Source organism: Tachysurus fulvidraco, chromosome 8, assembly GCF_022655615.1.
Source record: "Tachysurus fulvidraco isolate hzauxx_2018 chromosome 8, HZAU_PFXX_2.0, whole genome shotgun sequence".
NCBI classification, from domain to species: Eukaryota; Metazoa; Chordata; class Actinopteri; order Siluriformes; family Bagridae; genus Tachysurus; species Tachysurus fulvidraco.
This window is the reverse complement of record NC_062525.1, coordinates 18,447,361-18,471,777: the sequence shown is the minus strand read 5'-3', so window position 1 is coordinate 18,471,777 and position 24,417 is coordinate 18,447,361. Positions and strand designations below refer to the sequence as shown.

Sequence of the window (24,417 nt, the reverse complement as noted above, 5' to 3'; positions counted from 1 at the left end):
ATAGGGGGTTGAGGGGAGGAGGGTGAGAAAAATTGAGGATGGGGCAAATGGGAGGAGGGGAAGAAAGAAAGAAAGGTTGTCAGAGGGTGGAGAAAAAGATCATGGGTAAAGGGGGATGCAGGAGACAGGAAAATGAAGCAGATGATGAAGAGATGGAATGATGGAGAGATTGACGTAGAGACATGGCGTGAGAGAGGTATACATGAGTTGGTAGTGTTGAGGATAGTGCGTCACTCCCAACAGTGCAGAGAAAGAGCAGCATAGCAGTTAATAGGGTAGAAAAGGCTGGAGGCTGTTAACTCTCTGAAATGTTCATTGTAAACTCCCTTTTTTCTAGCTTCATTCTATTCACTCCTCCACTTCTCTCTCACTTGCTATCTCTCTCTCTCTCTCTCTCTCTCTCTCTCTCTCTCTCTCTCTCTCTCTCTCTCTTCTCTCTCTCTCACTCTGTAACAGTCACACTCCCTCCCTGGGCTCCGTGGTAATGATAGCTATTTGAGTGTCATCAGAGGAGCAGGGTAATGGGCTCTAAAGCACCATTTCAGAGTGAACCTGGCAGGACTGGCCTCCCAAAAACATCTGCTTGCCTATCAAGAGCCACTGCTGTTGCAGCCACACCACACATACATACACATCACAACATATGACCACTCTGCACCATGCTGGAACAAGTCTAGGTAATGGGCCATGGCAATGCATTGCTGCAGAACATCAACAAATAGAACAATGCTGGTAATAATTTAGTTGTACAAGTCTGTTGTGTTGGGGGGAGCATTGGACTGAGAGGTTCACAACTCCAAGAGCTAATTTTCCCCTCAAGTTGTTGTGTTTGTACTCATAGGAGTAACTAAATATGTTGTATCGTATGAGTGTATTAGTCAGTTTGCTCCAGTTTGCCCGTCTGTATGTTTTTCTATGTACATTATATACATGACAAAAGCCTTGTATGACATAAACATAACTTATGTTTAAGAGGGAAACTAGATAAAACATATTCTTAACACACACACACACACACACACACACACACACACACACACACACACACACACACACACACACACACACACACACACACACAACCGTGCTGTGTGTTAAGAATATATTCTTAAATACTTAAAAACTTATACTATATTTTTAACTTTTAAGATTTAATTCCGTGACAAAATGTATAAATGTTGCCAAACCTAGAGGCCAAATTAACTCTACTCGTTGCTACTCCTAGAACTCTACTGTCCTCTAGTGGTTATACCGAGTATATACTTGAGCTGGGTTTTATACCCAGCAGTTACATACATACATACATACATACATACATACATACATACATACATACATACATACATACATACATACATACATACATACATACATAAATAATCATTATAAAACCATAGACTATAGATCTATTTCTCAAATATTTGTCAGTGAGTGTGAACCTTTTAAGTCAGATGACATCAAATGTTATTTGAAGCCTCACATGGATGACATTAACTAAGTTCAGAAAAGTAGGCTTTCTCATAATCGTATGCATTACATCGAATTAGTGCTAATAAGTGCTCTAACAGAAAGTTTAGGCATTGTGCCTGGTGGTGTGTTCAGACTGCGTAATCTGGATTACCGGTCACAGTAACCTACTTGTCAAACAAGGTCTGTCAAGTGCACCCTGGTTTAACCCACACAATTAGAGTTAGACACATGAACAAGTCATTAGCACCACAATACACTTCACCATTAAATGGCTGTATTAGCTATTTGGAGGAAATGTGTAAGCCAAAAGAGTGGCTTTCCCATAGGATACTGATAGGCATTAAACTTTGTTTATATAATTGGAAACCTGAAATTTGCCTGTATGCACATGGTTCAGTCTTACTTATGCACCTGAAGACAAAAGGTTCTGTAATAGACAGACTAGGGAAGAGAGGCCAGAGTAGAGGGCTATTAGTGGGTTAGAATGAGCTATTAATGTAGTAATATCATTGAAAGGACGAGTTGAAGAAGTTGTTTGTCTTCTATACCATATTTTCTTCCCCCAAACTAATGTTTTGGATTTTAAATAGATGGACAAGAATCTCAGAATTGTCCTATCACATCATTCAATAAATATCGTAGCAATTTACTGATTCTGTAAGAGGCATAAAAACAACAGGCATTAAAAATTTAAATAAAACACGCATTTCACTTTCTGCATTTTAGTTATTGTTGAATCTCCTTCTGTATAATGCCATCAAAATGTGCACACACACATACACATAAAGCCCCACTAACCAAGAACCATGGAGCTTGAAATCAGAGAAGGTATGTAACTCTATATCAAGTGTGTTCTGGAAAACCGATCACATACTCTGGCCACCCGGGAGGGCTCTGGTTACCCAGTTTTCTATCCAATCACCATCAGCAAAGAGCTGAAGACCGGGGAACATAATAAAAACACATGAACCACGGATAGGATGGATTACAGAACCCAAAAGTGTCTGTGGAATAAGAATAGCAAGGCGGAAAGAATGGACAAAAAGAAATATTAATAGGGAAAAGATGAAGAGTCAAGGCTGACAGGTAATACAAATTATACGAGTGGTTAAATTTGTGCTGAGTTACAACAAAATTGCCTAGCCATCTTCATGAGAACAGAAACTGTTCATCTTGAAAAAGTTCTTCCTGTTGAGATAAAAAAAAAAGATGCTTTTATTTCAAGACTAACTTGAGACTGGTAGGAAAACTAAGATATGAATAAAAGAGAAGGTCTGCAAAAAGGAAAGGAGCAGAAATTAATCAAGAAGTCTTGATGTTAAGTATTTACACTGTTCAGAATAGCCCCAGAACATGTGTCTTTAGGATTCAGTAATCCCACAAGTGATTATTGGTAGGACAAACAGGATAAGGTTGGTGAATGCATTGAGAAAGAGTTAGAACGATGGAGAAAAGGACAGGAAGGGAGTGAGTGAGTCAAGAAGAAAAGGAACTGGTGGGATCAAGGTGACGTCAGAAGCTCACTGGATTGAGGTATTGAGTCCTGCTGATTTTAATCTGAGCTGATTAGGAAACAGAAAAACAGAGCCTTGGTAAGCTCTCTTGGGAAGAGACACAACGGACTTTATGAAATCACCAAAAGAAAACTCAATTGACCAACGAGTAAAAAGAATAAATATATAACTGTTGAATTTAGAAAAGTTAAAAAGTACATTAGATTGTTTAGGAGGATTTAGAAGACTTTATGCTAAAGAATTAGTTTTTTTTTATTGAGCTATTCAGGAAAAGGAGGAAAGGTAACTAGTTTGGAAATTGGTTTCATCTCTGAACTCTTGTTACTCTGCTTCTTTCACCTGAGTTCTACGCCACAATGCCTATAAATGGCAATAAAGCCCTAAAGCTTCAGTTTGGGCTGATTAATTATGAAAATCGCTACCTGACAGCAGAGGCTTTTGGATTCAAAGTGAACGCTTCAGCTCCAAGTCTCAAGAAAAAGCAGATCTGGACACTTGAGCAAGATGAGACTGATGGTCAAGTGGTGTACTTGCAGAGCCACCTGGGCCGCTATCTGGCCTCTGACAAAGATGGCAAGGTGAGTTGTGAAGCTGAGACACAGGAAAATGCATGCAGGTTCATAATTGTGGCACAGTCAGATGGCCGCTGGGCCCTGCAGTCTGAGCCACATCTGCGCTTCTTTGGGGGATCGAAAGACCACCTATCCTGCTTTGCTCAGACCATTGGTGAGCCAGAACTCTGGACTATGCACCTGGCCCTTCATCCACAAGCCAACTTGTTAAGTGTAGCCCGCAAACGTTATGCTCATCTGTCTGCACCTGACAGTGAAATAGCTGTGGACAGCAACATTCCATGGGGTGTTGATGCTCTTCTAACACTGGTTTATGTGGATGGCAAGTACTGCCTAAAGACCAGTGATAGCCGCTTTTTAAGCAATGATGGGAAACTGTTATTTGAAAATGGCAGAGGAACGGTATACACGTTGGAGCTTAAATCTGGAAAATTAGCTTTTAAGGACTGTGAAGGAAAGTACTTGAGCCCAATGGGACCAACAGGTACCCTACGCTCAGGACGCTGCTCCAAACCAGGCAAGGATGAGCTGTTTGACCTAGAAGAGAGTCATCCACAGGTGGTGTTTCAAGCTGCCAATAACAGATTTGTCTCCATTCGACAAGGTAAGTTGTGCTGGCTGTTTTCTTGTTCTAAAAGTATTAGGGATTAGTATTAGGCAACCAAATCTAATGCATTATTTGGAGCAGAAGGATATTGTATTCTAATCAGCTACAAATAGATATGTTTTATATTACAAAAATATAATATATATATAAATATATAATATATATATAATTATATAATATATATATAATTTTTCTTTTTTTAAAGCTTGCTCAAACAGAATGTCTGAGCTGCATGGTTTGCATCAGGAATGGAATTGGGAAGTTATTTAATGTGGGTGTTTGGTCAGATATGAACCTAGTGAGTGTGAATAAAACTTTTGGGTGAAGTGGTTTAATTTAGGTTACTAGTTTGTTTGTATTTTGGGAAATATTTTGGAAATATTGCAAGCAGGTACAAATATGAACGATAAATGCGTGGGTGAGATTTAAAGCAAACCAACCCTTCGTACATCAGTGGGTAAAGACTAACAGACCGTGCTGGTATTTCGATTTATTTTTATTAATTTATTTTGGTGTTTGTTTCGTAGTGGTAGATTTCATATATTAAAAACCTACTTACAAATATTAATAAGAATATTTGGAGCACTAACCAAGTTTAGATAGTGGCATTGTGCAACATTAAATTAAATAGAGTATTCAGGTAATTACATTCTGCTAAATATAGTAGCAGGATTATAAATGAAGGTACATGATGATAAAAGTGTGTAAACTAGTGAACCAGTGTTAACTGACCAACCTACTGTGTAACTGAGAGTAAAGTGCTGCAAGGTGCTTTACAGGAGGTTGTCCTTTAGTTGCATCCAGTACAGGAACCTCAGGTACCATTACTTATTCAAAGTTAGAATTGGTATACTGAATCGGTTCTTGGAAAGCCTTCCAAGCACACAATAAATAAAATTTTCTTTCATGGCCTTTAGAAGTGAAATTGTATTACTAACATGCTCTCTGAAAGTGCATAATTGATAGACATCTTTGTCTGTGTGTTACCAAAATCATTTTATGATACTCTAATCAGTTTAACAACTTTCCTCACTCTACATGCCAGTTTTTATGACTACTTCAGAATGCGTGGGTTTAGAGAACAGAAATGAAGAAAGAATAATACTAAATCTTCATAGCAAGCATTCTTAGAAGAAATATATCACCACATTAGTGCAAGACAAATGTTGCAGTTTCATGAATTGTAATGATATTATAAAGCTGGTGGGGAGAAAAAGCCTTGTGCATGAGCTTGACCTTAGCAATATAATTTACTGCAACTGTCTCTTCAGCTGGGCATTGCTTTATTGTTTGGCCAGATGCTGCTGTTTTATATTCGCTGGCTAAGTAAACTGATAGCAAGCACGCTGCATATTTTTTGGTTTTCCTCTTTGACCAGGCATCTACACTGACTTGTTTGTTGCAGCGATAGTGTAACTTATACTTTGCATGCTGCAATGGTTTCCACTATCTCCAGAATAGTGTTCCTGGTAAGCACTTTGAGCCACCTGCAGTAGATAAATTACTGTAGCAACTCATTGCCTCTGAATATGCATTGTAGGGAACAGAAGCTGATTCCATTCTCTCTAATTCACTCATCTAATAGAGCCTCACAGAGCAATGGCGTCGCCTTTCCTTTTACATCAGCAGTAGGATGATGACCGTGGACACAGTAATAGATAAAAACCTGCACATGCGGACACGTACAAAAGATGCAGACACTGGCATACAGACACCCGACAGTGGCAAGGTGCAATAAATAATTGAGTGGACAGGGTCATTTCAATGATGGTGGAGTCAGTTTTCAGAAACACAAGCCTTTCACTGCTTTTCTTTATCTGGGGACCATGCTGTAAGAAAGGCCACAACAGGGAGGCAAATCAGAGAATCCTCAGGGAGAGTTGGTCTTCCAAGCCAACAAGCAAATAAAACAAAAGAGAAGGAAAGGCAATGAAAAGTGTGATTGCATATCATACAGAGGCCAGGATGTGAAAACACACCATTCATTTTAGAGGGTAAAGCTGACATGGAAATCATACATGGAGACTTGTCGCTGTGTCTGAGGTTTACTTATAGTTTACAAATTGCAAGCAATTTTTCTAATACATTTTTCTGTCGATGGCTTCCTCAACCCATTACTTTCATGACTGCATTTTTCTTTCTACTAAGATCAGATGTGATGCTCATATTACTTTTGCAGAATTAGCTTTAAGCCACAAACTATCCTTAGTGTTGACACAATTAGTTCATGATTGGAAATATAAAAAAATAAAATTGTGGATACATTATTAAGGGTTGTTCACATTAAACTTGTGTATACATACGAACGATCAAATTCTTTTGAGATATTGACAATGAATACAAATCCTATGCTGTGAAAAATGAGGCAGAGATGCATCGCCAAAGTTTAGTTGTTTTGGTAGTAGAAAGGTGAGACAGAGAAAGAGTGAGAGAGAGGGGGAGAGAGGGGGGGAGTATGGCACACAGCAGATGGAGTAGTTGTAGCTAATGGAAAAGAAGCATCTCTATCCATCTACTGCATATTCATCCCATACAAAAAGCAATTAAGCAAAGTAATTCTGCTAATGGATGCAGCAGTTCATTTCTCCCAGAGAGTCTGTGCATGATGAAGGAAGGCCAAGATGACTTCCGACAAGTCCTCCAATCAGCACTGCGGGTCTGGGGTTCATTAAGCCCTGGGTGTCTCACTCTAGGATGCAATACAAACCCAGATGATCTTGTAATCAATAATGAGGAGTGACACAGGGCGTTTTTTTTTTCTCAACCATTTCTCTGATCATTTGGAAGAAATTTACTGGAGACTTGCTAGTATGTGTTGGACCGTAACCAGTATTAGGAGGAAGTGGGTTTGTCGGTGAGGTGACAGCGTAATATGGCACATATTCTAGCAGGCAAATCTGTTTTTAATGCCCCTTACCACATCAGAAACCTGAAAAGCAGCTTCTTAAGCAGGGATGTGGTAGATCAGTGGTTAAGGTGTTCGACTACTGATCGGAAGGTCGTTGGTTCGAATCCCAGGTCCACCAAGTTGCCACTGCAGGGCCCCTGCGCAAGGCCCTCAGGTGTATAAACTGAAATAATAAAAAAAAAAGCGTAAGTCACTCTGGATAAGAGTGTCTGCTAAATGCTGTAAATGTCAAGGATGAAACATCCTGGCTGTTTGTAAATAGTAGAGAAGTATCCTAAACTATGGACAGAGTTCTTTTATTAATTATGTCATTGTTACATCTTTTTGCACACCCTGTTACATCTGGTATTTTATTCACACTAGAACTCTAGTGGTCAGTGTGGCACTGTTTTGTACTGTGCCTATTGTCCAGTTAGTTATTATTGTATTTGAGACCACTAACTACTCTAGCGAAAGATGTCTGTCCAGAGAATGGACTCTATTCAGTGGTTGATTCGGGCTCTGGTTTATACCAAGTATGCTCATTATTTCACTCTCTTCATTTAATCAAGTTGATGTCTGAAAAGATCCACATTTACTATTCTACCTGCCCTAGTTTGCAGAAGGCTCTCTCTGTGTCTCGGTATCTTTGGGTACTGTTACATTCCTCAGAAAAGGGCTAGTAAATTGAGAGGGAGTATTTTGTGATGGGCCTGAGGTCATTCTGAAGCGTGCAGGATTGAGCTTTGTGGTCATCACATTGTGAAGGAAAACTGATCAAACGAGTAGATAAGGGGAGAGTCCAGTCACAGCTGGGCTCTCACTTTCTATCTGATGTGTAAAAGTAAAGCAGAATCAGACATGAAATTGGAAAATGAAGTGTAACGGGACACTGAGATGAAGAGTCTGCAGTGAAATGATCAAAAAGATCAAAAAACTTTTCACTCAGATATCATTGAAAGCTGGGCTGTGGTTGAAACAAGCAGTCTATTATAAATATGATAAATAAGCAGTTCATGTTCTCTGTTCTGGCAAAATATAACATAAATCAGAATAAGCTGGGTAACAGCCTGCATGATATAATAATTTGTGTTTTATTGCTAGGCAGCAATTATACAGGAAGCAGCATACACACATGCATGAAACATAAACGTAAAATCGTGAATTGTAAAAAGGCATTCCATGGGTGAGCGCTAGATGCCCGCAGGTTGTGATGATAGCCGTGGTTTCTGTCCCAGCATGCCTCAGAAAGCCTGCTGTGCCCCATCAAAACACAGGCATTGCTTGAGCCTCCTTCTTTTCTTTTCTATGCTGCTTGGGAACCTGAGTGTCTGAGCAGAAGGATTGTACATACGCCACTCAAAGCTGCTTATTTGGCCCCATGGTGCAGCTTTGCATTTCTCTACAGACGGCATTATGGGAGCACAGAATGAGACGAGGGGAGGGGTTGGAGAGGGGGAGGATTGAAGAGTGGAGGAGTAAGGTTCAAGATCTGGGCTGTTAAAGGATTAAGGAAATAATCAAGGGATTTTTTTTAGGATGCATCTACTTTAGGCATGAGCAATTGCAATCTATTTGGGGCATTTTTACCAAAGTCTTTTGTTTACCAGCAGAATAAAAGTAGAAATCCATTGTGCAACAAGGTCTGAAGTCCCTTTTCATGTGTAAAGCTTTTGAAAAAAAATCAGGGAACCAAATCAGATGATATGTTATGAATCCCCTAATGGACTATGTAGAATTAATACACTCGCATGATTGTGTATGACATTGAGTGTGTATATGAGTTTGTTTTTCTGGACACTTTGCTTCTAATACATGAGCTTCTTCTATTTCTTCAAAATAAGGGTTTTTTTTTAAAGATATATATTATATATATTTACATTACTCAACATACTCTTTAATGTAATTTTACTATTTTAGCAGGTAATTTTACTCCTTAATAATAGTTTAGTATTGTTTGCTAATAGATAACAAATTAGTAAAATGTCCAGAAGTAGATTTTGAGAGAAACATATTCTACTTGATTAGAATAAGGCTAGATGTTTGCACAGGTCATTTCAGACAACTTCTGCTATAAATATCTCATGCAGAGCTTGTTTTTTAGTTTATTGAAAACAGTTTTTAAAAAGTAAAAAATAAATAAAAAAAATTCCCTGTTAAAAAAAAATTATGTTTTACAATACTAAGGCTTGCTAATAATAAGCTTCCTCACTTGTACATCACAAAAACAAACAAACAAACAAACAAACAAACAAACAAATAAATAAATAAATCAACATCACAGCTAAAGAATAAAGGTAAATGGGAGTATATATAAATAGTATTTTATACTGTCACTTATATGTTTATTATAAATTGTCATAGATATGCTCAAATTTGGGATTTTTATCAGGGGATTCATTTTTCTGGATTTCTATTTCTATTTATTGTATCACAGATAACATGGCTTAAGATGGTGATAATAAAAAGCAACTTTATGGCAGATTAATCTACTTTCTCAGAATTAAACTACAGACGATAGGTCGAGAGCAATGAAAAATCATATTGCAGACAAAAATAAAATGTTATAATTTTTGTGTATTCTCTGTGAAATTTGATTAAGGCAATGATGTCCCTGTGGATAATAATAAAAATTCAATCAAATGGTAAATTGTTTATCACTTTTTCTTTTTCTTTTTTTTTTTTGGTTTGTTTGTTTGTTTTTTTGACAGGGGTGAACATCTCTGCAAATCAGGATGATGAAACAGACATGGAGACTTTCCAAATGGAGATTGATAGAGAAAGCAAAAAGTGCAAGTTCAGGACAAATGAAGGCAACTACTGGACACTTGTAGCTCACGGAGGAATCCAGTCCACAGCCAAAGAAGCGTAAGTCTGACTACTATTATTAAAAACAGCCCTCTTTCACAGACAGATTCCTGTCAGTCGGTCATCAAGTGTAGTTATTACCTATTTATAGCTGTCTGAAAATATTATGTTATTTGCATGAGAAGAGTTCACTATTATTATATGTATCATTTAGAAGCCCCAAAATCTATATTCTAATTAATCAGATTGTGTTGTTAAGTCGATTAGACAGGTTTGTTTGGCAGATACTTCACATAAACAGATAAAGTTTGTAATCACTGAAGGAGTCTGATGTGTCAGCAGTCACTAGTCTTCTTTGTAACAGTCAACAGTATTGATATTTTATTATATTTTATGGAACAGGAAAGTCTTTAGGAGTGAAAACTTTTGTCAGTTTGTCAGTAATTTAATTACTGGTGATTTTTGGTGTTTTATAGCAACTTTTAAACTTTTTAACAAACATGATAACAACAACAAATGAGTCAAACATTTGTTTGACTATTATAATTCTTCAATAATAAAAAATATGCCACCACAATCACTGGTTATTGTTTGTGTATTTTCTGTGCACATGGTTTGTTACAAAGCTGTTCCAATAATGGCTCCTAAATGTAAATTTGTAATAAGTTTATTTCTTTCTCTGCCTTTGCAGAAGTGCCAACACCATGTTTGATATTGTGTGGCTTGGACGACGGGTGGCACTACAAGCTAGCAATGGGAAATATGTGTGCACCAAGAAAAATGGACAGCTTGCTGCAGTTAGCGACTCAATAGGTGTGTGCTGGCAAATGCCAAAGACATGTTTGTGTTGTTACTAAGTAAATATAATATGTTATTCCCTTAGAACTGAACAAATGAATTTCTTTTATCTTTATTACTCACAGGCAATGATGAACAGTTCATTCTGAAACTGATCAATAGGCCCATCCTAATTCTCCGGGGTGAGAATGGATATGTGTGCCATCACAAAAACGCTAACACGCTAGATGCAAACCGCTCGGTTTATGACATCTTCACAGTACAATTCAGTGATGGGGCATACCATGTGAAAGGTGAATGTTTGGTTCTTTCCATTACAGTGAAGACAGAATAACTCATTATTAATATAATATAATAATATATATATATATTATTAAAATATATAATAATAATAATAATAATAATAATAATAATAATAATAATAATAATAATAATAGGGGGTTTCCTCCGGGTACTCCGGTTTCCTCCCCCAGTCCAAAGACATGCATGGTAGGTTGATTGGCATCTCTGGTAAATTGTCCGTAGTGTGTGAGTGAATGAGAGTGTGTGTGTGCCCTGCGACGGGTTGGCACTTCGTCCAGGGTGTATCCTGCCTTGATGCCGTGACCCGAGAAGTTCAGATAAAGCGGTAGAAAATGAATGAATGAATGAATGAATAATAATAATAATAATAATAATAATAATAATAATAATAATAATAATAATAATAATAATAATAAAAATAATAATAATACATTGAACATGCAGGGTTCTGACTTGTTTGCCAGTGTAATTTTCAGGCAGATTTCAGGTGTGATGTATATATGTCCCTTTCAGGTGCAGGAGACCAGTTCTGGTATGTGTCCAGCACTGGCATGGTTTGTTCAGATGGAGACACACCTGAAGACTTCTGCTTTGAGTTTTTAGAGCATGGCCGCATTGGAATAAAGGGGACAAATGGCAAGTACCTGCGTGGAGACCAGGGCGGCACACTGAAATGTGATGGAGAAACTGCGGATAGCTCGTCTCTCTGGGAATATTGACACCTAGTGGTCATTTTAAGGACTTTTTATTCTCTCGTCCCTTGTTATTGGTTATTTTGGGGCTCAGGGGACCTGGTATTTTTGAACATGGATTGTTGAAATAATACACACGAGGGCTAAAACAGATGTTTTCTTTGTATATTAGCATATGTCAATACTTTCTCAATAGCTAAATGCTAATCTCCCAGATTCTGAACATGATAGATCAAAAACCAAAGACTTTTAAATTGAAATATTAAGTTTTTAATTTCTGCTTAATATTTCTAAAATATAAAGTATTAAATTGTTTAATGTAGCTTTTATCCTACATTTACATGTTACATGTTGATTTTTAGCACTCATTATTCTTCCCAAATGTTTATACAGTCTTAAAATCTTAAGTCCTATGTTGGTACCTGCCAAAAGGCCTTAACTAATATTGCTCTTTTTAATCATTTCCTCCACAGGCTTATTTCTTATTTGTTTTAGTCTTGCCAATCCTTCAACAAGTGGTAGTTTAAGTACTGGAGATACAGAGTGCTGTTTAAAATATTTTTATTATGGCATGTAGCACTCACAGAAAAATGGTTTTATTAAAGGGTTTGTCATGTTTGTACTGAAAGCACTATGGTTAAATTGTTACAGACAAAACTAGGATCAAAACTAGATTTCCTAGCTTGAATTTCATTAACCATCATGACTTTTCCCTTCTAACTATATTTAAGATTTCTGTAAATGCATGTCATCTGCTTTTCCTTTCTGCCTAGGTAAGAATAAAAAAGAAAATCTGTGACTGGAATGGATTTCATAAGTTGTTAGTACTTCATTAGACAACTGAATTTATCTGTAGATTAATTAAGATAATCTTCATTATCTGAAGATAATGAAGATTAATAAATGATTTAATAATATTATTATTTAACCATTACCTGTATTCACATGTTTTTCCAACTGAAACTTCTCAGACAAATATTATTTAACCATGTCTCTCTTTAATAATGTTGTTGTTGATCATAAGATCATAAATAACCTGTATAATAACCTGTATATTTTTGTGCTTTTTTTTCAACAGAAAGAATATATAGTTGCAATCAGAAATATTCATATGATAAAAGATCATGAAAATCAATGGGGGAAAAAACCTCGTGAAATAACAAAAATTTTTTGTGATACATACAAGTTAGTTTGACTTAACTTTAACTTTAAAGTTTAAATGAAAATCGTACCTCTTGTAACACATGAGCATGTGTAGTATTATTCAACCCCCATCTTCATTACCTTGTGGAGTGTCCTTTATTTTTTATAACTTCTAACAAACGGTTTCGATAAGTGCTGACAAGCTTCTTACACCTCTCGATTGGAATCTTTGCATATTCTTCATATGCAATAGTCTGTAACTCAGTGATGTTTGATGGCTTCCGTGCTGCAACTGCCTTCTTCAAATCCCACCAAAGATTTTCAATTGGATTTAAATCTGGTGACTGAGAAGGCCACTCCAGGATGCTCCAGCATCTTTTCCACTACCAATCATTAGTTGATTTGGAGGTGTGCTTGGGATTATTGTCTTGCTGGAAGATCCAATGATCACTAAGGTTTAATTTGTCAACAGAAGGCATCATGCCTTCTTGAAAATGACCTGGTATTTCTGGGAATCCATGATGCCAGGTACACGATCATGATTGCCAGTTCCTGCCGCAGAAAAACAGCACCTCCGTGCTTGACCGTGGGGATGGTATTCTTTTGGTCATAAGCCTGACCTTTTGCATGCCAGGTGTACCGCTGGTCCATATGTCCAAAAAGTTCCAGTTTGGTTTCATCAGTCCATAGAACTGTCTCCCAGAACTCTGTAGTTTTATCCAAATTCCTCCTGGCATATTCTAGTCGACCCCTGATGTTCTTTAGGTCAAGAGTGGAGTGCGTCTTGGGGTCCGGCCATGAAGTCCTTGATTATTCAGTGCACGCCTTATAGTTATACTTACACCACTGAAGCACTTGTACCAGCTCTCATCGGGTCATCCTGTAGCTTTCTTGCAGTCACACGGGGGTTTTTCTTAGCTGTCCTGACTAAGTTGCTAAGGGCCCTTGATGAAATTGTGGGCTTTCTTCCACGGCCAGGAAGGTTTGCAGCTGTTCCATAAGTTTTAAACTTCCTTATAATGCTCCCAATGGTGTCTCTTGGAATGTTGAATATTTTGGAAATCTTCTTATACCAAAGGCCCTTAGATGTGATGAAATAATCTCCTCTCTCAGCTTTTGTGGAAGCTCCTTTATCTTTCCCATGATTGCAACTCACCTTGAACATCTTCATGGTCGGGGGGTGGGGGGGATTTATTCATAGATCCTTAAAACTCTTTGGGGATCGAATATTTCTGATTGCAACTGTATATATACAGGGTGGAAAAACCTTACAGAGTGTTCCAAAAAAGAAAAGGATTCAAAAATTCTATACATCCGTTCGCTTATAATAACCTGTATAATAACCTGCATAATAACCTGTATAATAAGAAAACCGAGATCTCCATGTGATGTCACCTGACACGTCACCAGGACGAATTTGCAACAGCTCCACTAGATGTCGCTGTGTCCCGCGGTGTTTCTGCGCATGCGTGTCATGCGTCTCAGCTTAACCAATGAAATCGTACGCACAAAAATTTAAACCTTACACGTTGACCGTTACACGTGTTTGTGTCATTCTGCGAAACGTCGTTACGAAGTTACGTCGTAAACATGGACCAAATTAACGATGATCCCACAAAGTTGTATTTTTATGAAAACAGGCTTTTAACTTTCGATGGTTGGCCATTTCAGGAAGACTGCGTTTGTACTCCTGAGAACGTAAGTATACTAACGATGATGTAGGTGCTTACTTGTTTATTATAAGATATGTTTGGTTAGTCTTTGTGTTTGAGTGAACCTGAAGGTTTAAAGTTGTTCCTGTTGTAGATGGCTAAAGCAGGCTTCATCCATGTGCCCTCTGAGAACTGTCCTGATCTTGCACAGTGTTTCTTCTGTCTTAAAGAGCTGGAAGGCTGGGAACCAGATGATGATCCTGAGTGAGTACTACAACAACTACAACACCTTTCACAATGTCTATCACCGTCAGAGAGTAAACTTTATGGTAATAATACTGTATAGAACGTCTGTACAATTATACACACCATGTATAATTTTTATACTACTTATTCTCTACACATATTGTGCCTTACATACATTTGTACTATTTTATTTATGTATCTGTATACACCTTATATATGTATGCGTTTATTCAGCTTGCACATTTTTTTAATTCCATAACCTTAGAACCTTCTACTTGTTCCTTTTAGTTTTTTTAGTTGCTTCAATGCTACAGCCTCAGAATTCTTTTCTTTCTTGTACTAATATATATATATATATATATATATATATATATATATATATATATATATATATATATATATATATATACTACATGCTGCATATTTATTTGCACAATTGCTACTCTTTGCACTTCTGGTAGATGCCATTTTGTTGCTGTGTACTTTTTACTGTCTGTCTAATAAGCATTATAGCTCTATGAATTATTTGCAGAATGTAGTAGAAAGTGACCGTGGTTTTGTATTGCTGGCCTTTGTACCAAATATTTTTCTTTTAATAAAGTAAATACTTTTTAAATACCCAACAAAATAATCATTAAACCCTACATCTGATTTGGCTGGCACTACTAAATATTTGAATCAGTTTAAAGAATTGAAGTAACACAGACCTAGAAGAAGGAATGTGCAAGTCCTCTCTGCAAACGCGGTCTTTCTATTTATTTGGGGTAAAAACAATTTTGTGTCTGACTAACCTGAGACATGTTTGTGTAAATACATTTGATAAAATTGTATTTTTGAAACATAAATGAAGCATGAGATGGATATAGGGGGTGTTTTGATAGCAAACCTAATTCTTTGCCATCATTCTATGTGTGGTTCCTGCTTTAAATTTGCTGTTGTGCTTGTTTTTGTTTATATTTAGGAAGGAGCATAAAGCACATTCATCCAGTTGCAATTTCATCACATTGAAGAAGCCTGTGGAAAGTCTAACTGTGGAGGAGTTTCTCAGGCTTCAGAAAGAGAGGCAGAAATGTATTATTGTAAGTATTAAGGTAAACGCACCAAGCATATTCCTGGAGCAAGAAAAATTTCGGTTTTATTTTTTGGAAACTAAAAATATCAGTGATTATATCTAATCTCTGGTCCTAAAATCAGGCCCAGGTTCATTTACCCAAGAAAGCAGCTAAGAACTATAGGATTTTTTTTGTTTGTTTCAGATTTGTTTTAGATGCTCTCTCTTATTGCTCATATTCTCTATACAACACGGCACAGTAACAATTGGTCATATTTTTTAATAAGTCCACTACATCCACTGCACTGGCTCTTGTATGGGTCCAGATGTGTCCATACAGTTTCATAAGATGCACCAGCAAAAAATGATCCTGACCATTTTTGGTGAAAAACACAAACGATACTCTACACAAACTACTACTAGATTCTCCTGCTAGTTAGAGTATTTCATTGGGGTTTTTTTTTTCCATTATTTTTGTTTACTGTTACGCCCTCACTCTGAAGTGTATAAAGCTATTTTGTCCAATTCTGCAAGTACAGATGGATAATGACCCAAAACATACAGTGAAAACATCCCGAGAAGCAAAATTAATAAAATTGTCATTGACCCAACTGCATTTCAGCACATGTTGCAGTGCTTACTGTGAATTACTGTTGCAGGATTTAAAAAAGAAAATCAAGAAAAAGCATGTTTTTCTTTCTTAACATAGAAAAATATGTGTGGCCAGGCCATTGAAAAATTTGAAGAAGCTGTGAAGTTGAAAAGAGGACAGATCATCCAGTCTGCCATGGGTGAAGAATGAGGAGGATAAAGACCTTGCTGCCGTTCTTGCTTTTCACAAGACACGTTATTTCCAAATGTCCATAATTTAATCTATTTTGGGAAAATAAACTCCTTTGGGTATGTAAAGTTTGTATATATGTATGTGTATAGTCTGTTTCTATAGACTTTATTTGGACCGGACACTGGAATGTTCCAGTTCTTCCACTAATGAACCTTCATTTTAAAATCGTGACTGATTTAGTGAGTCACATTGCATAAGTATAAATAAAGTTTATACTGTATAAAATGTGTGCACATTTTATTGTCGTGTGACATTGTGTTATGGCTGGTCAGTGGTTATAGGGTTATGGTAGACTTTGGGGGCCACTTTGGGGTAGACCTATGGGAATACTTGAGTCTTTATAAAAGTAAAACTATCAGAAATTGACGTCGACATTTCTTAATAAAGAACTGAATATTTAGTTGGATATATATATGTGTGTGTGAACAATGTCATAACATTTTACACTAAACAAGTAAAGTTAAAGCATAGTATTAAACTGTTATTAAGCCTAAAAATGAAATTAAAATATTCCACTTAAAGGTGCCCTGCCACACGTATTTCATTACTTTTGTGGTAATGCCTGAAGTTTACCATGGACTCTAACATTAAAAAATTTTTTTGTGGAAAAAATGCCTTGGTTACCTTGTTTCAAGCCATTTTAGTGTGGTATAGAAAGCCTGCAGGAAGACTCAGCTCGATTTGTGCCAGTTCTCATGAATATTCAAATTAGCTATGCTGCTTGGCTCCGATTGGCTAACCGCTAGGATATGAGAGCATGACTATTCATTCACCCTTCAATTCACTATTCATAAGTAGCCTAGGCTAGAGGAACTTTGTTTACAATCACATTGAATTGCGGCAGAATGGCTTCTTCACAAGCCCGTTGACGTTCAGCCATCCTTGCTGTATAGAAAACTCACTGAGCTACACGAATTCTGTGGGCGTGGTCTCAAGTTGGAGAGCTCATGAATAGTAATGAGCTCAATCATTACGACGTCAGACTGACCAGCTTTAACAACTGACCTGATTTCTCCCCTTATTTCTTATAAGTGGTTAGAACTGATCGGGGAGGTAACAGATCGTTTTCAACACAAACACATAACACATATGGACCTAACACATATTAAAAAATACAAGTAAAAACGGTTTTGTGTGGAAGGGCACCTTTAAATTACAGAGACAATGCAATAAATGTCTTCCGGTTAGGAATATGTATGCTTTTATATATTACCATTAATATAAACGAATTAAATGGTTACTATTAGCGGAGAGCTTTGAAGACGATGAAGTGATTTCTATGACGTTGTCACGATTAAATTGCTCACGTTAAAGATGCACAACATCGGACTAAACCCCGTGTTTCAGCACCAGAAAGCCTTCGATAGGTGGTGCTCATTATCGCCGAGATGTATGACGTGTTTATCCTCCTCTTACCACATCTTCTTTACTAAGAAATGCACTAAGACTGACTTGTGTATAAGAAGTGCTGAAGTTTTGACACTGCTTTTTAAATATTATCTGCTACACTGACTGATATGAGAGTTGGGTTCGGCTCCGTGGTCCTGGGCGCTGGATTAAGCGCAATTCTCAGCTTCAGCTTTCTGGCGCTCGCCGTCGGAACCGAGTACTGGTACATTATGGAGGATAAACGGACGAATCATACAGAACTACAGCATGTGCATTCTGGACTTTGGGGAGTGGAAAATGGTAAGGAACATTTCTATTCGTCCAAAAAAAAAAAAAAAGATATAATATATTAATTAATTTGGGAGTCTAATGGGATTTATTTACTTACAATAAAGTCAAATTATTCCAGTGGTGATGTCTCTGATTGTAGATGAACAACCCTTTACAGGAGACCTGCCAAGTATTTCAGATTCAGAAAGACACATGCAAAGTAAGCATTTCCTCATATCCAACTTTATCAAGCAATTAAATGACTGCAATTGAATTCATTTAATTGTCAATCCCGTCACTGATGTACAGAAACAGTAATTGAACACAAATACGTTCCTCATAGGCTGGACGTGTTTAATAATAAAATGTTTAATAATCAGTCGTGATTTTCTATTATACAGATATTCATAATGTGATTGCTGTCGTGCTGCCTCTTAGTCTGGTGCTCTTAGTGTTTGGAGGAATATGTGGTATGGTCAGCTCTCTGGCCCGGAGCAGACTTCTCCTTATGGGAACCGCATCCTATTTTCTTCTTTGCAGTAAGTTTTTTCCATGTACAAGTCTGCATGTCCTGGATAGACTAATATTGTTTTATGTAACTGATGTATTTATTTGGTGCAACTGCTGATGTTCAGCAAAGCATCAAACCGTATAACTGCAGAGAGCAACCTTTCTCATAACTGGCCTTTAAAGGAAATGGTTGTCTAATTACAGCAGCATCTTGTATGTTTTAATTGCTACACATTTCCATGAGCTCTTTATGATGATAGTGCTTTTGCTGGCTAACTCAAAGGAAACCAAAAGATTAAATTGGCAGTTTGAGAGCTGTGTTTTGGTGTTTTGGGACCAGTGTTATTACAGTACATTATCTTTTAATACCTATGGGTAGAATTAACAGCTTTATTGAATTCTTTTTTTCCCCTACAGCTTTTGTATTAGTGTTACTGAGTTGAGTAGATGAAAAAGTGAGGTGATTGGTGCTCCTCTTGGACATCTCTGTAATGCTCCAGAGAAGGTACTAGATTATCCTTACCAAACAAATGTGATAATTGTGCAAAATTGTATACACAAATTCAATTGTTCAGGTGTAAGTTGTTAAGTGTCCTGCCCTATTAAAAAAAAGCACAATAGTTCTTAAAACTCAATGTAAGCAGTAAACCATTCCCAAAACAACATTCTTAGGACCCTTAAAATAAGAACTGTAGGGATGCAAGAAGTGGCTGTTCATCATACCAGATAAGTCAAATTCAGTACTTTTAAATATGTCAAAATGCAACTTTTGAAGATCATGCCACATATTATGAATACGTAATGCAGAAATCAAGGGAAAGCAGAAGGGTTTAAATGTTGTAAGTGTATATTAAACTCTAGAGATAATTAGATGTCAGTATTTTGGACAGAACAGTCTCTGGTTTTATGTTCTTTCCCAGGGGAAAAGTCACAGTGAACTTTATTAAGTCCAAAAGCATGAGACATGCAGTATAAAGGTCTCCTTGCCTTGAAACATGAGAAACTGCCAGAAAATAATCCTTTATACTTCACTTGTAATCCAGAACACCTAATAAGAATTTAATAGTTAAATTTAGGTGAGCAGTTAAGTTCCTAGTCAAATATTTCAACCCTATCTATTTATTCCAGACACAGCAGATCAACAGTAAACAGTAATTTATGAAACACATTACCTAAATCGCAGAGAGAAAGATTAGCGTGATCATTCAAATCCAATTTCATTTTAACATTTAAATTTACGGCATCTACCAAATACCGTCATTGTAAATGTAAAAATTAAATTGAATTTGAATGATCACGGTAATCTTTCTATCTGTGATTTAGGTAAAGTGTTTACTGTGTATGCAGGAGGTGGTTTAGCCTTGTAATAAAAACAGAAGCGGTTTTTGATTACAAAAGACTTAACATACCATTGCATTATCATAAAACATGAATATGAAGGTGTGAAACTCCTCAGCATTTAAACAGAATGCTGATGTTAGCAGTGTATATCAAGCATTTGGGCATTTGGATAAATATTTTCAAATATTCCTCATTTTATGGCCTCCGTGGCCTTCTTGTTGCACCTAAGGTATAAAAGCATGCCATAGACACACACACTGTCTGTTTAACAGTACTAGTTCTAAAAGTCTACCTCTCTTTCCTTTTGCTAATTAGAATCTGCATTAATTTGACTCTTTATTGCCAATTAAGGTTATGTACTTATTCTGTCTCATTTTGTTGGTGATGTTACAGACCTGCAGTGACATGCACTAATGTTGATTTGGTTCTAATGCCTGCTGTCTGAGTGCTTTAGCGATGGGCCAATAAGAGTCTCTGTGCATGTGATTGCAGCTGTACAAGCCTGGTTTAAAGCTTTAGTCATTTTCTATTAATAAGCGGTAAACCTGTTTGTTTTGTTTGTGACACAGCATACCACCGAGACCACCATTTCCTGAGTGTAATTATTAAACATAGATAACTGGCAATTTAGCAGAGTAATAAGTTGGATTGAAGATGATTGTATCTGTACCCATGTGGCTCAGTAAAGATATAAAAAATCTAAATCCATTTTTAAGCATACAGAGCAAACCGTACCTACTGTAGGTCTCAGATTTGTGAGATGTGTTTCAAGCTTTTCACAATATTGTACAGATGCTGTACAGATTTATTGAATTTACACACTATATTTTTATCTTTAACATCATGCTCTAAACAGTACAATGAAATGAGGAATGAAGAATTACAATTATAGGCATGTTTACATCCATTACTGTGTCACAGGTAGATTATATTCATTCTAAATTACATTACATCTTCTTTAATGATACTTTAATGTTTTACAAGGAATTACCATATTAAGATCTTAATAATATATTATAAAGATTCAAAGCAAGCAATGCTGATCCAACAATAGTAAAGCAATAATATGCAAACCTACTTGGTAAGGCCTCCTGTAGACAACAGTGTTTAAAACAGGTTTGTGATTATGCAGTTTTGGCATATTCTTCCATTCCCTAATGGTTTAATAGCCTAATAGTGTTAGTGTTCAGCAGAAGGTAGGAGGCGCACTTTCCTCATGATTTAAACATATGCGACATTACATAATCTTTAGGCATAAAGGCAAGGAGAGTGAGACAAGAGTGTCAATACTTTTCTGTTTCTAGTCAGGATATTAGCTCATGAATTCTGTTTTTTTTTTTATTAACACAAGACTTAATTGATTATCCCAATGGTTCTTTAAAACTAACATAGATAATAATTCTTGCTGTTATCCTATACACTCTCTTATACACTATCCTATACACTCTACATATTTTTTTCCTCAGGCCTTCTCACTCTCTCTGGTGTAAGTCTGTATATCAGTTATTCCCAAAAAGCTCTGGAGGAGGCAAAGATAAGGATTGGGTTGGAGCAGATGGCCATGGTTCACACGTCCTTCGGCTGGTCAATGGCCTTGGCCTGGCTCTCCTTCACCCTGGAAATGATAACCGGTCTTCTTCTACTGCTTGCTGCCTGGATGGTCCAATTAGCCCAATACCAGGAGACTGTGGCCCCTATATAACATTCATATGCATGGGTTTGCCAAATTAAAAATCAATATTGCTGTCATTCCTATAGCGTTAACGTCCCATTATTTATTTTACTGGAGTACTTTTATAAAGTAATTTTGTTTCATTATTATAGATTAATAGATAAGTTTTTTCTATGACCTTTACACATACTTTATTTAAATTATAGAATTTACTGGATTGTAATTGTGAAAGTTGTACAATTCTTGAATAGTAATTGTGAAAGTTGTACTTTTGAACAATTCATAAGTGAAGAGTTGACCAAGAGCATGTACATAGAATATTACACAATAATTATACCATAAAGATACATTATGACACCTTTTTTAAATGAACAAAAATTTCCTTTATTTTTTTTACACTTCAATTTACCTTCATAATAATTCAAGATCTTGTTATTCTGAACTTGTCTTGTCAGCAGTGGTTCATATCAACCTCCTGGACCGGTTGTGTTAAAATACAACACAAGTTAAGAAAATTATCTATCAATGAAAACTATCGATATTAACAACCAAAAGAACATTTAAAGTATCACATTTGTAAAAATGTATGCACAGTAAATACCAGGGGAAATACACAGTGGGTTATAATTTTGTGCTTTACCTAATGTGCTTGACATTATTTTACTTCATTATCTTTTCAGATCATCTATAACTGCCCATTCAATAATTATTGTTAAACATACAGTGGTTGAGATATTTTCTAATGGCTTACACATGCTTTTTGGTCTACTTGCAGTATTACATACGGTTAATCTCAATAACTTGATCAGTAAAAACTTTATAACATAAAATCATCCATGCTACAAGCTTTTTTTTCAATGTATGTTTTTCAAATGTTGAATGAATTCAATTATATTAAAAGAGATGTTTCACTTGAATATAACACTAGAACAATGTTTTGCTGTGACATTCATTGTTGCCATAGGCAACTATTGTTCAAACCATCAAGTTAATTGAATTCTGTTCATACATCCAAGGTGTATTCACTTAGAAAAAAAGATACAGTGCAATACTATTTATCAACATTTTGTATATATCATTAATATTAACGCTGACACTTGTAAAGTGCCTCTTTATGTAGCTGCTCTCAAACACTGTGACTAGTGTGTGGCTTAGGGCTCTGGATTGAGATGCAGCACAGCAAATGCAATATCCTTCTGGTCATTAAGGCAATCCATCTTCAGAATGAGTGTGTGTGTGTTTATGGGGCATGTGTTACATGTACTTAATATGCAAACCTTGGTTACAGACTCATTATTCCAAAATGAAAAACGTGTCATTATGTGTGCTAAAGGACAATCTTATTACCAGCAGAAATTTAGAGAAAACATTGTTTATATTACTTTATATGAGTATCTAAAGTGATCTAAAACCCGAGACCACATTGAAAATAAACAGGTTTTAGAATTTTTAAGACAAAGAAAATAAATGAAATTCATCCAGATATTTACAAAGATTCTAATTTTCACTCGAGTTGATGTCGTCAGTATAATTTGTAACAAAAATGGCTGTATTCAATTAGAAAATAATGAAAATATAAGCATTTTCACTAGTGGTCTGACATCTGGTCCTCACTATATATCTAAAACATGGACCAATAGAATTTCAAGCTTGCAGTAATAATAGGATGTGGCTGTCACTTTCAAACCAATACTGTATATAATGTGCTTTATAATTGGGTATTATAGTTATCTCAAATTATAGTATTCCATTGTGGGATTGTTTCCTGTTTTTATTATATTATTTCTGGCTTTGTAATATATTCTGGTAATTATTATTTATTAATTTTAAGATCAATTCAATTTAATGTCTGTAATTGTCTTTGTTCACTCTTCATGCTCAAGTAGTTTTTCCTGCCTTAGCCTTGGGTATTATATGTTTTGTGTGTGTGTGTGTGTCCTCTTGCACATACTGTATTAAAGCCTGCTGTGTCCAACTTATATTCAGACTATAGAACACCCTGGTTGCCTTTGTGCATGCAATTATTATAATCTGGCTCTTGTTCTCCTGATTATTCAGTCATTTTAATTTTGATGAGGCTGCAGTATTTTTATTGGTCATCCATAAAGATTTACAATAATTTTGCAGACTCTAGTGGGACAATTATGTTCTCTGTTTGTGTACTGTGACTGATAGAAGTTCAGTATCCAGGTGTAGGTGTAGATTTTGCTGGTGCATTATGTAGCTCTTGAGGTATTTTTTGTCATATTTAGCCCAACAAATTCACAGTCTAGGTCAAGTGGGTATTCAGAGTAATGTTCACCTGTTTTCTTTTACATGGCAGTTCCATGCACGTGCAATTGATGTGTGAAATGTGTTCTTCACCAGGCTAACAAAACAGTTCATACCCAAGCACCTTCAGAACTGTTAAAACACTTGCAGTTTGACTACAACACACACACACACACACACACACACACACACACACACACACACACACACACACACACACACACACACACACACACACACACACACACAGAGAACTGTATGTGCTGGTGCTCGCTATTTTTTTATGCTGGGTTGAAGTCTATTCAAGTAAAACATTGACTTTCACACAGCAATATCCCTGGTTAGGGTTTTCTCTCCAATTTTTTGCATTCATTCAG

General features: G+C 36.4%; 3 protein-coding genes across 5 annotated transcripts; all 3 read left to right on the top strand.

The window, feature by feature from the left end:
* The first annotated feature begins 3,238 nt into the window (after positions 1–3,238).
* Positions 3,239–12,838, top strand: fscn2b (fascin actin-bundling protein 2b, retinal). Its single transcript, XM_047816989.1, has 5 exons — positions 3,239–4,160; positions 9,762–9,918; positions 10,550–10,671; positions 10,782–10,949; positions 11,473–12,838. Exons 1-5 carry the CDS (start codon positions 3,341–3,343, stop codon positions 11,676–11,678), a joined length of 1,473 nt encoding a protein of 490 aa, XP_047672945.1. The 5' UTR covers positions 3,239–3,340; the 3' UTR covers positions 11,679–12,838.
* Positions 12,839–14,311: 1,473 nt separating this feature from the next.
* On the top strand, positions 14,312–16,812 carry birc5a (baculoviral IAP repeat containing 5a). Its single transcript, XM_027140386.2, has 4 exons — positions 14,312–14,492; positions 14,601–14,710; positions 15,654–15,771; positions 16,453–16,812. The coding sequence occupies exons 1-4, from the start codon at positions 14,385–14,387 to the stop codon at positions 16,543–16,545; spliced, it is 429 nt and encodes a 142-aa protein (XP_026996187.1). The 5' UTR covers positions 14,312–14,384; the 3' UTR covers positions 16,546–16,812.
* Positions 16,813–17,673: 861 nt separating this feature from the next.
* tmem235b (transmembrane protein 235b) lies at positions 17,674–22,604 on the top strand. 3 transcript variants are annotated; one of them, XM_047817629.1, is made up of 4 exons: positions 17,674–18,276; positions 18,386–18,466; positions 18,648–18,785; positions 21,564–22,604. In XM_047817629.1, exons 1-4 carry the CDS (start codon positions 18,105–18,107, stop codon positions 21,797–21,799), a joined length of 627 nt encoding a protein of 208 aa, XP_047673585.1. In that variant the 5' UTR covers positions 17,674–18,104; the 3' UTR covers positions 21,800–22,604. The 3 variants fall into 3 exon arrangements, with proteins under 3 accessions (XP_047673585.1, XP_026996413.1, XP_026996412.1); XM_027140612.2 differs by having other exon boundaries at positions 17,676–18,276; positions 18,425–18,466; XM_027140611.2 differs by having other exon boundaries at positions 17,678–18,276; positions 18,407–18,466.
* The last annotated feature ends 1,813 nt before the right edge of the window (positions 22,605–24,417 follow it).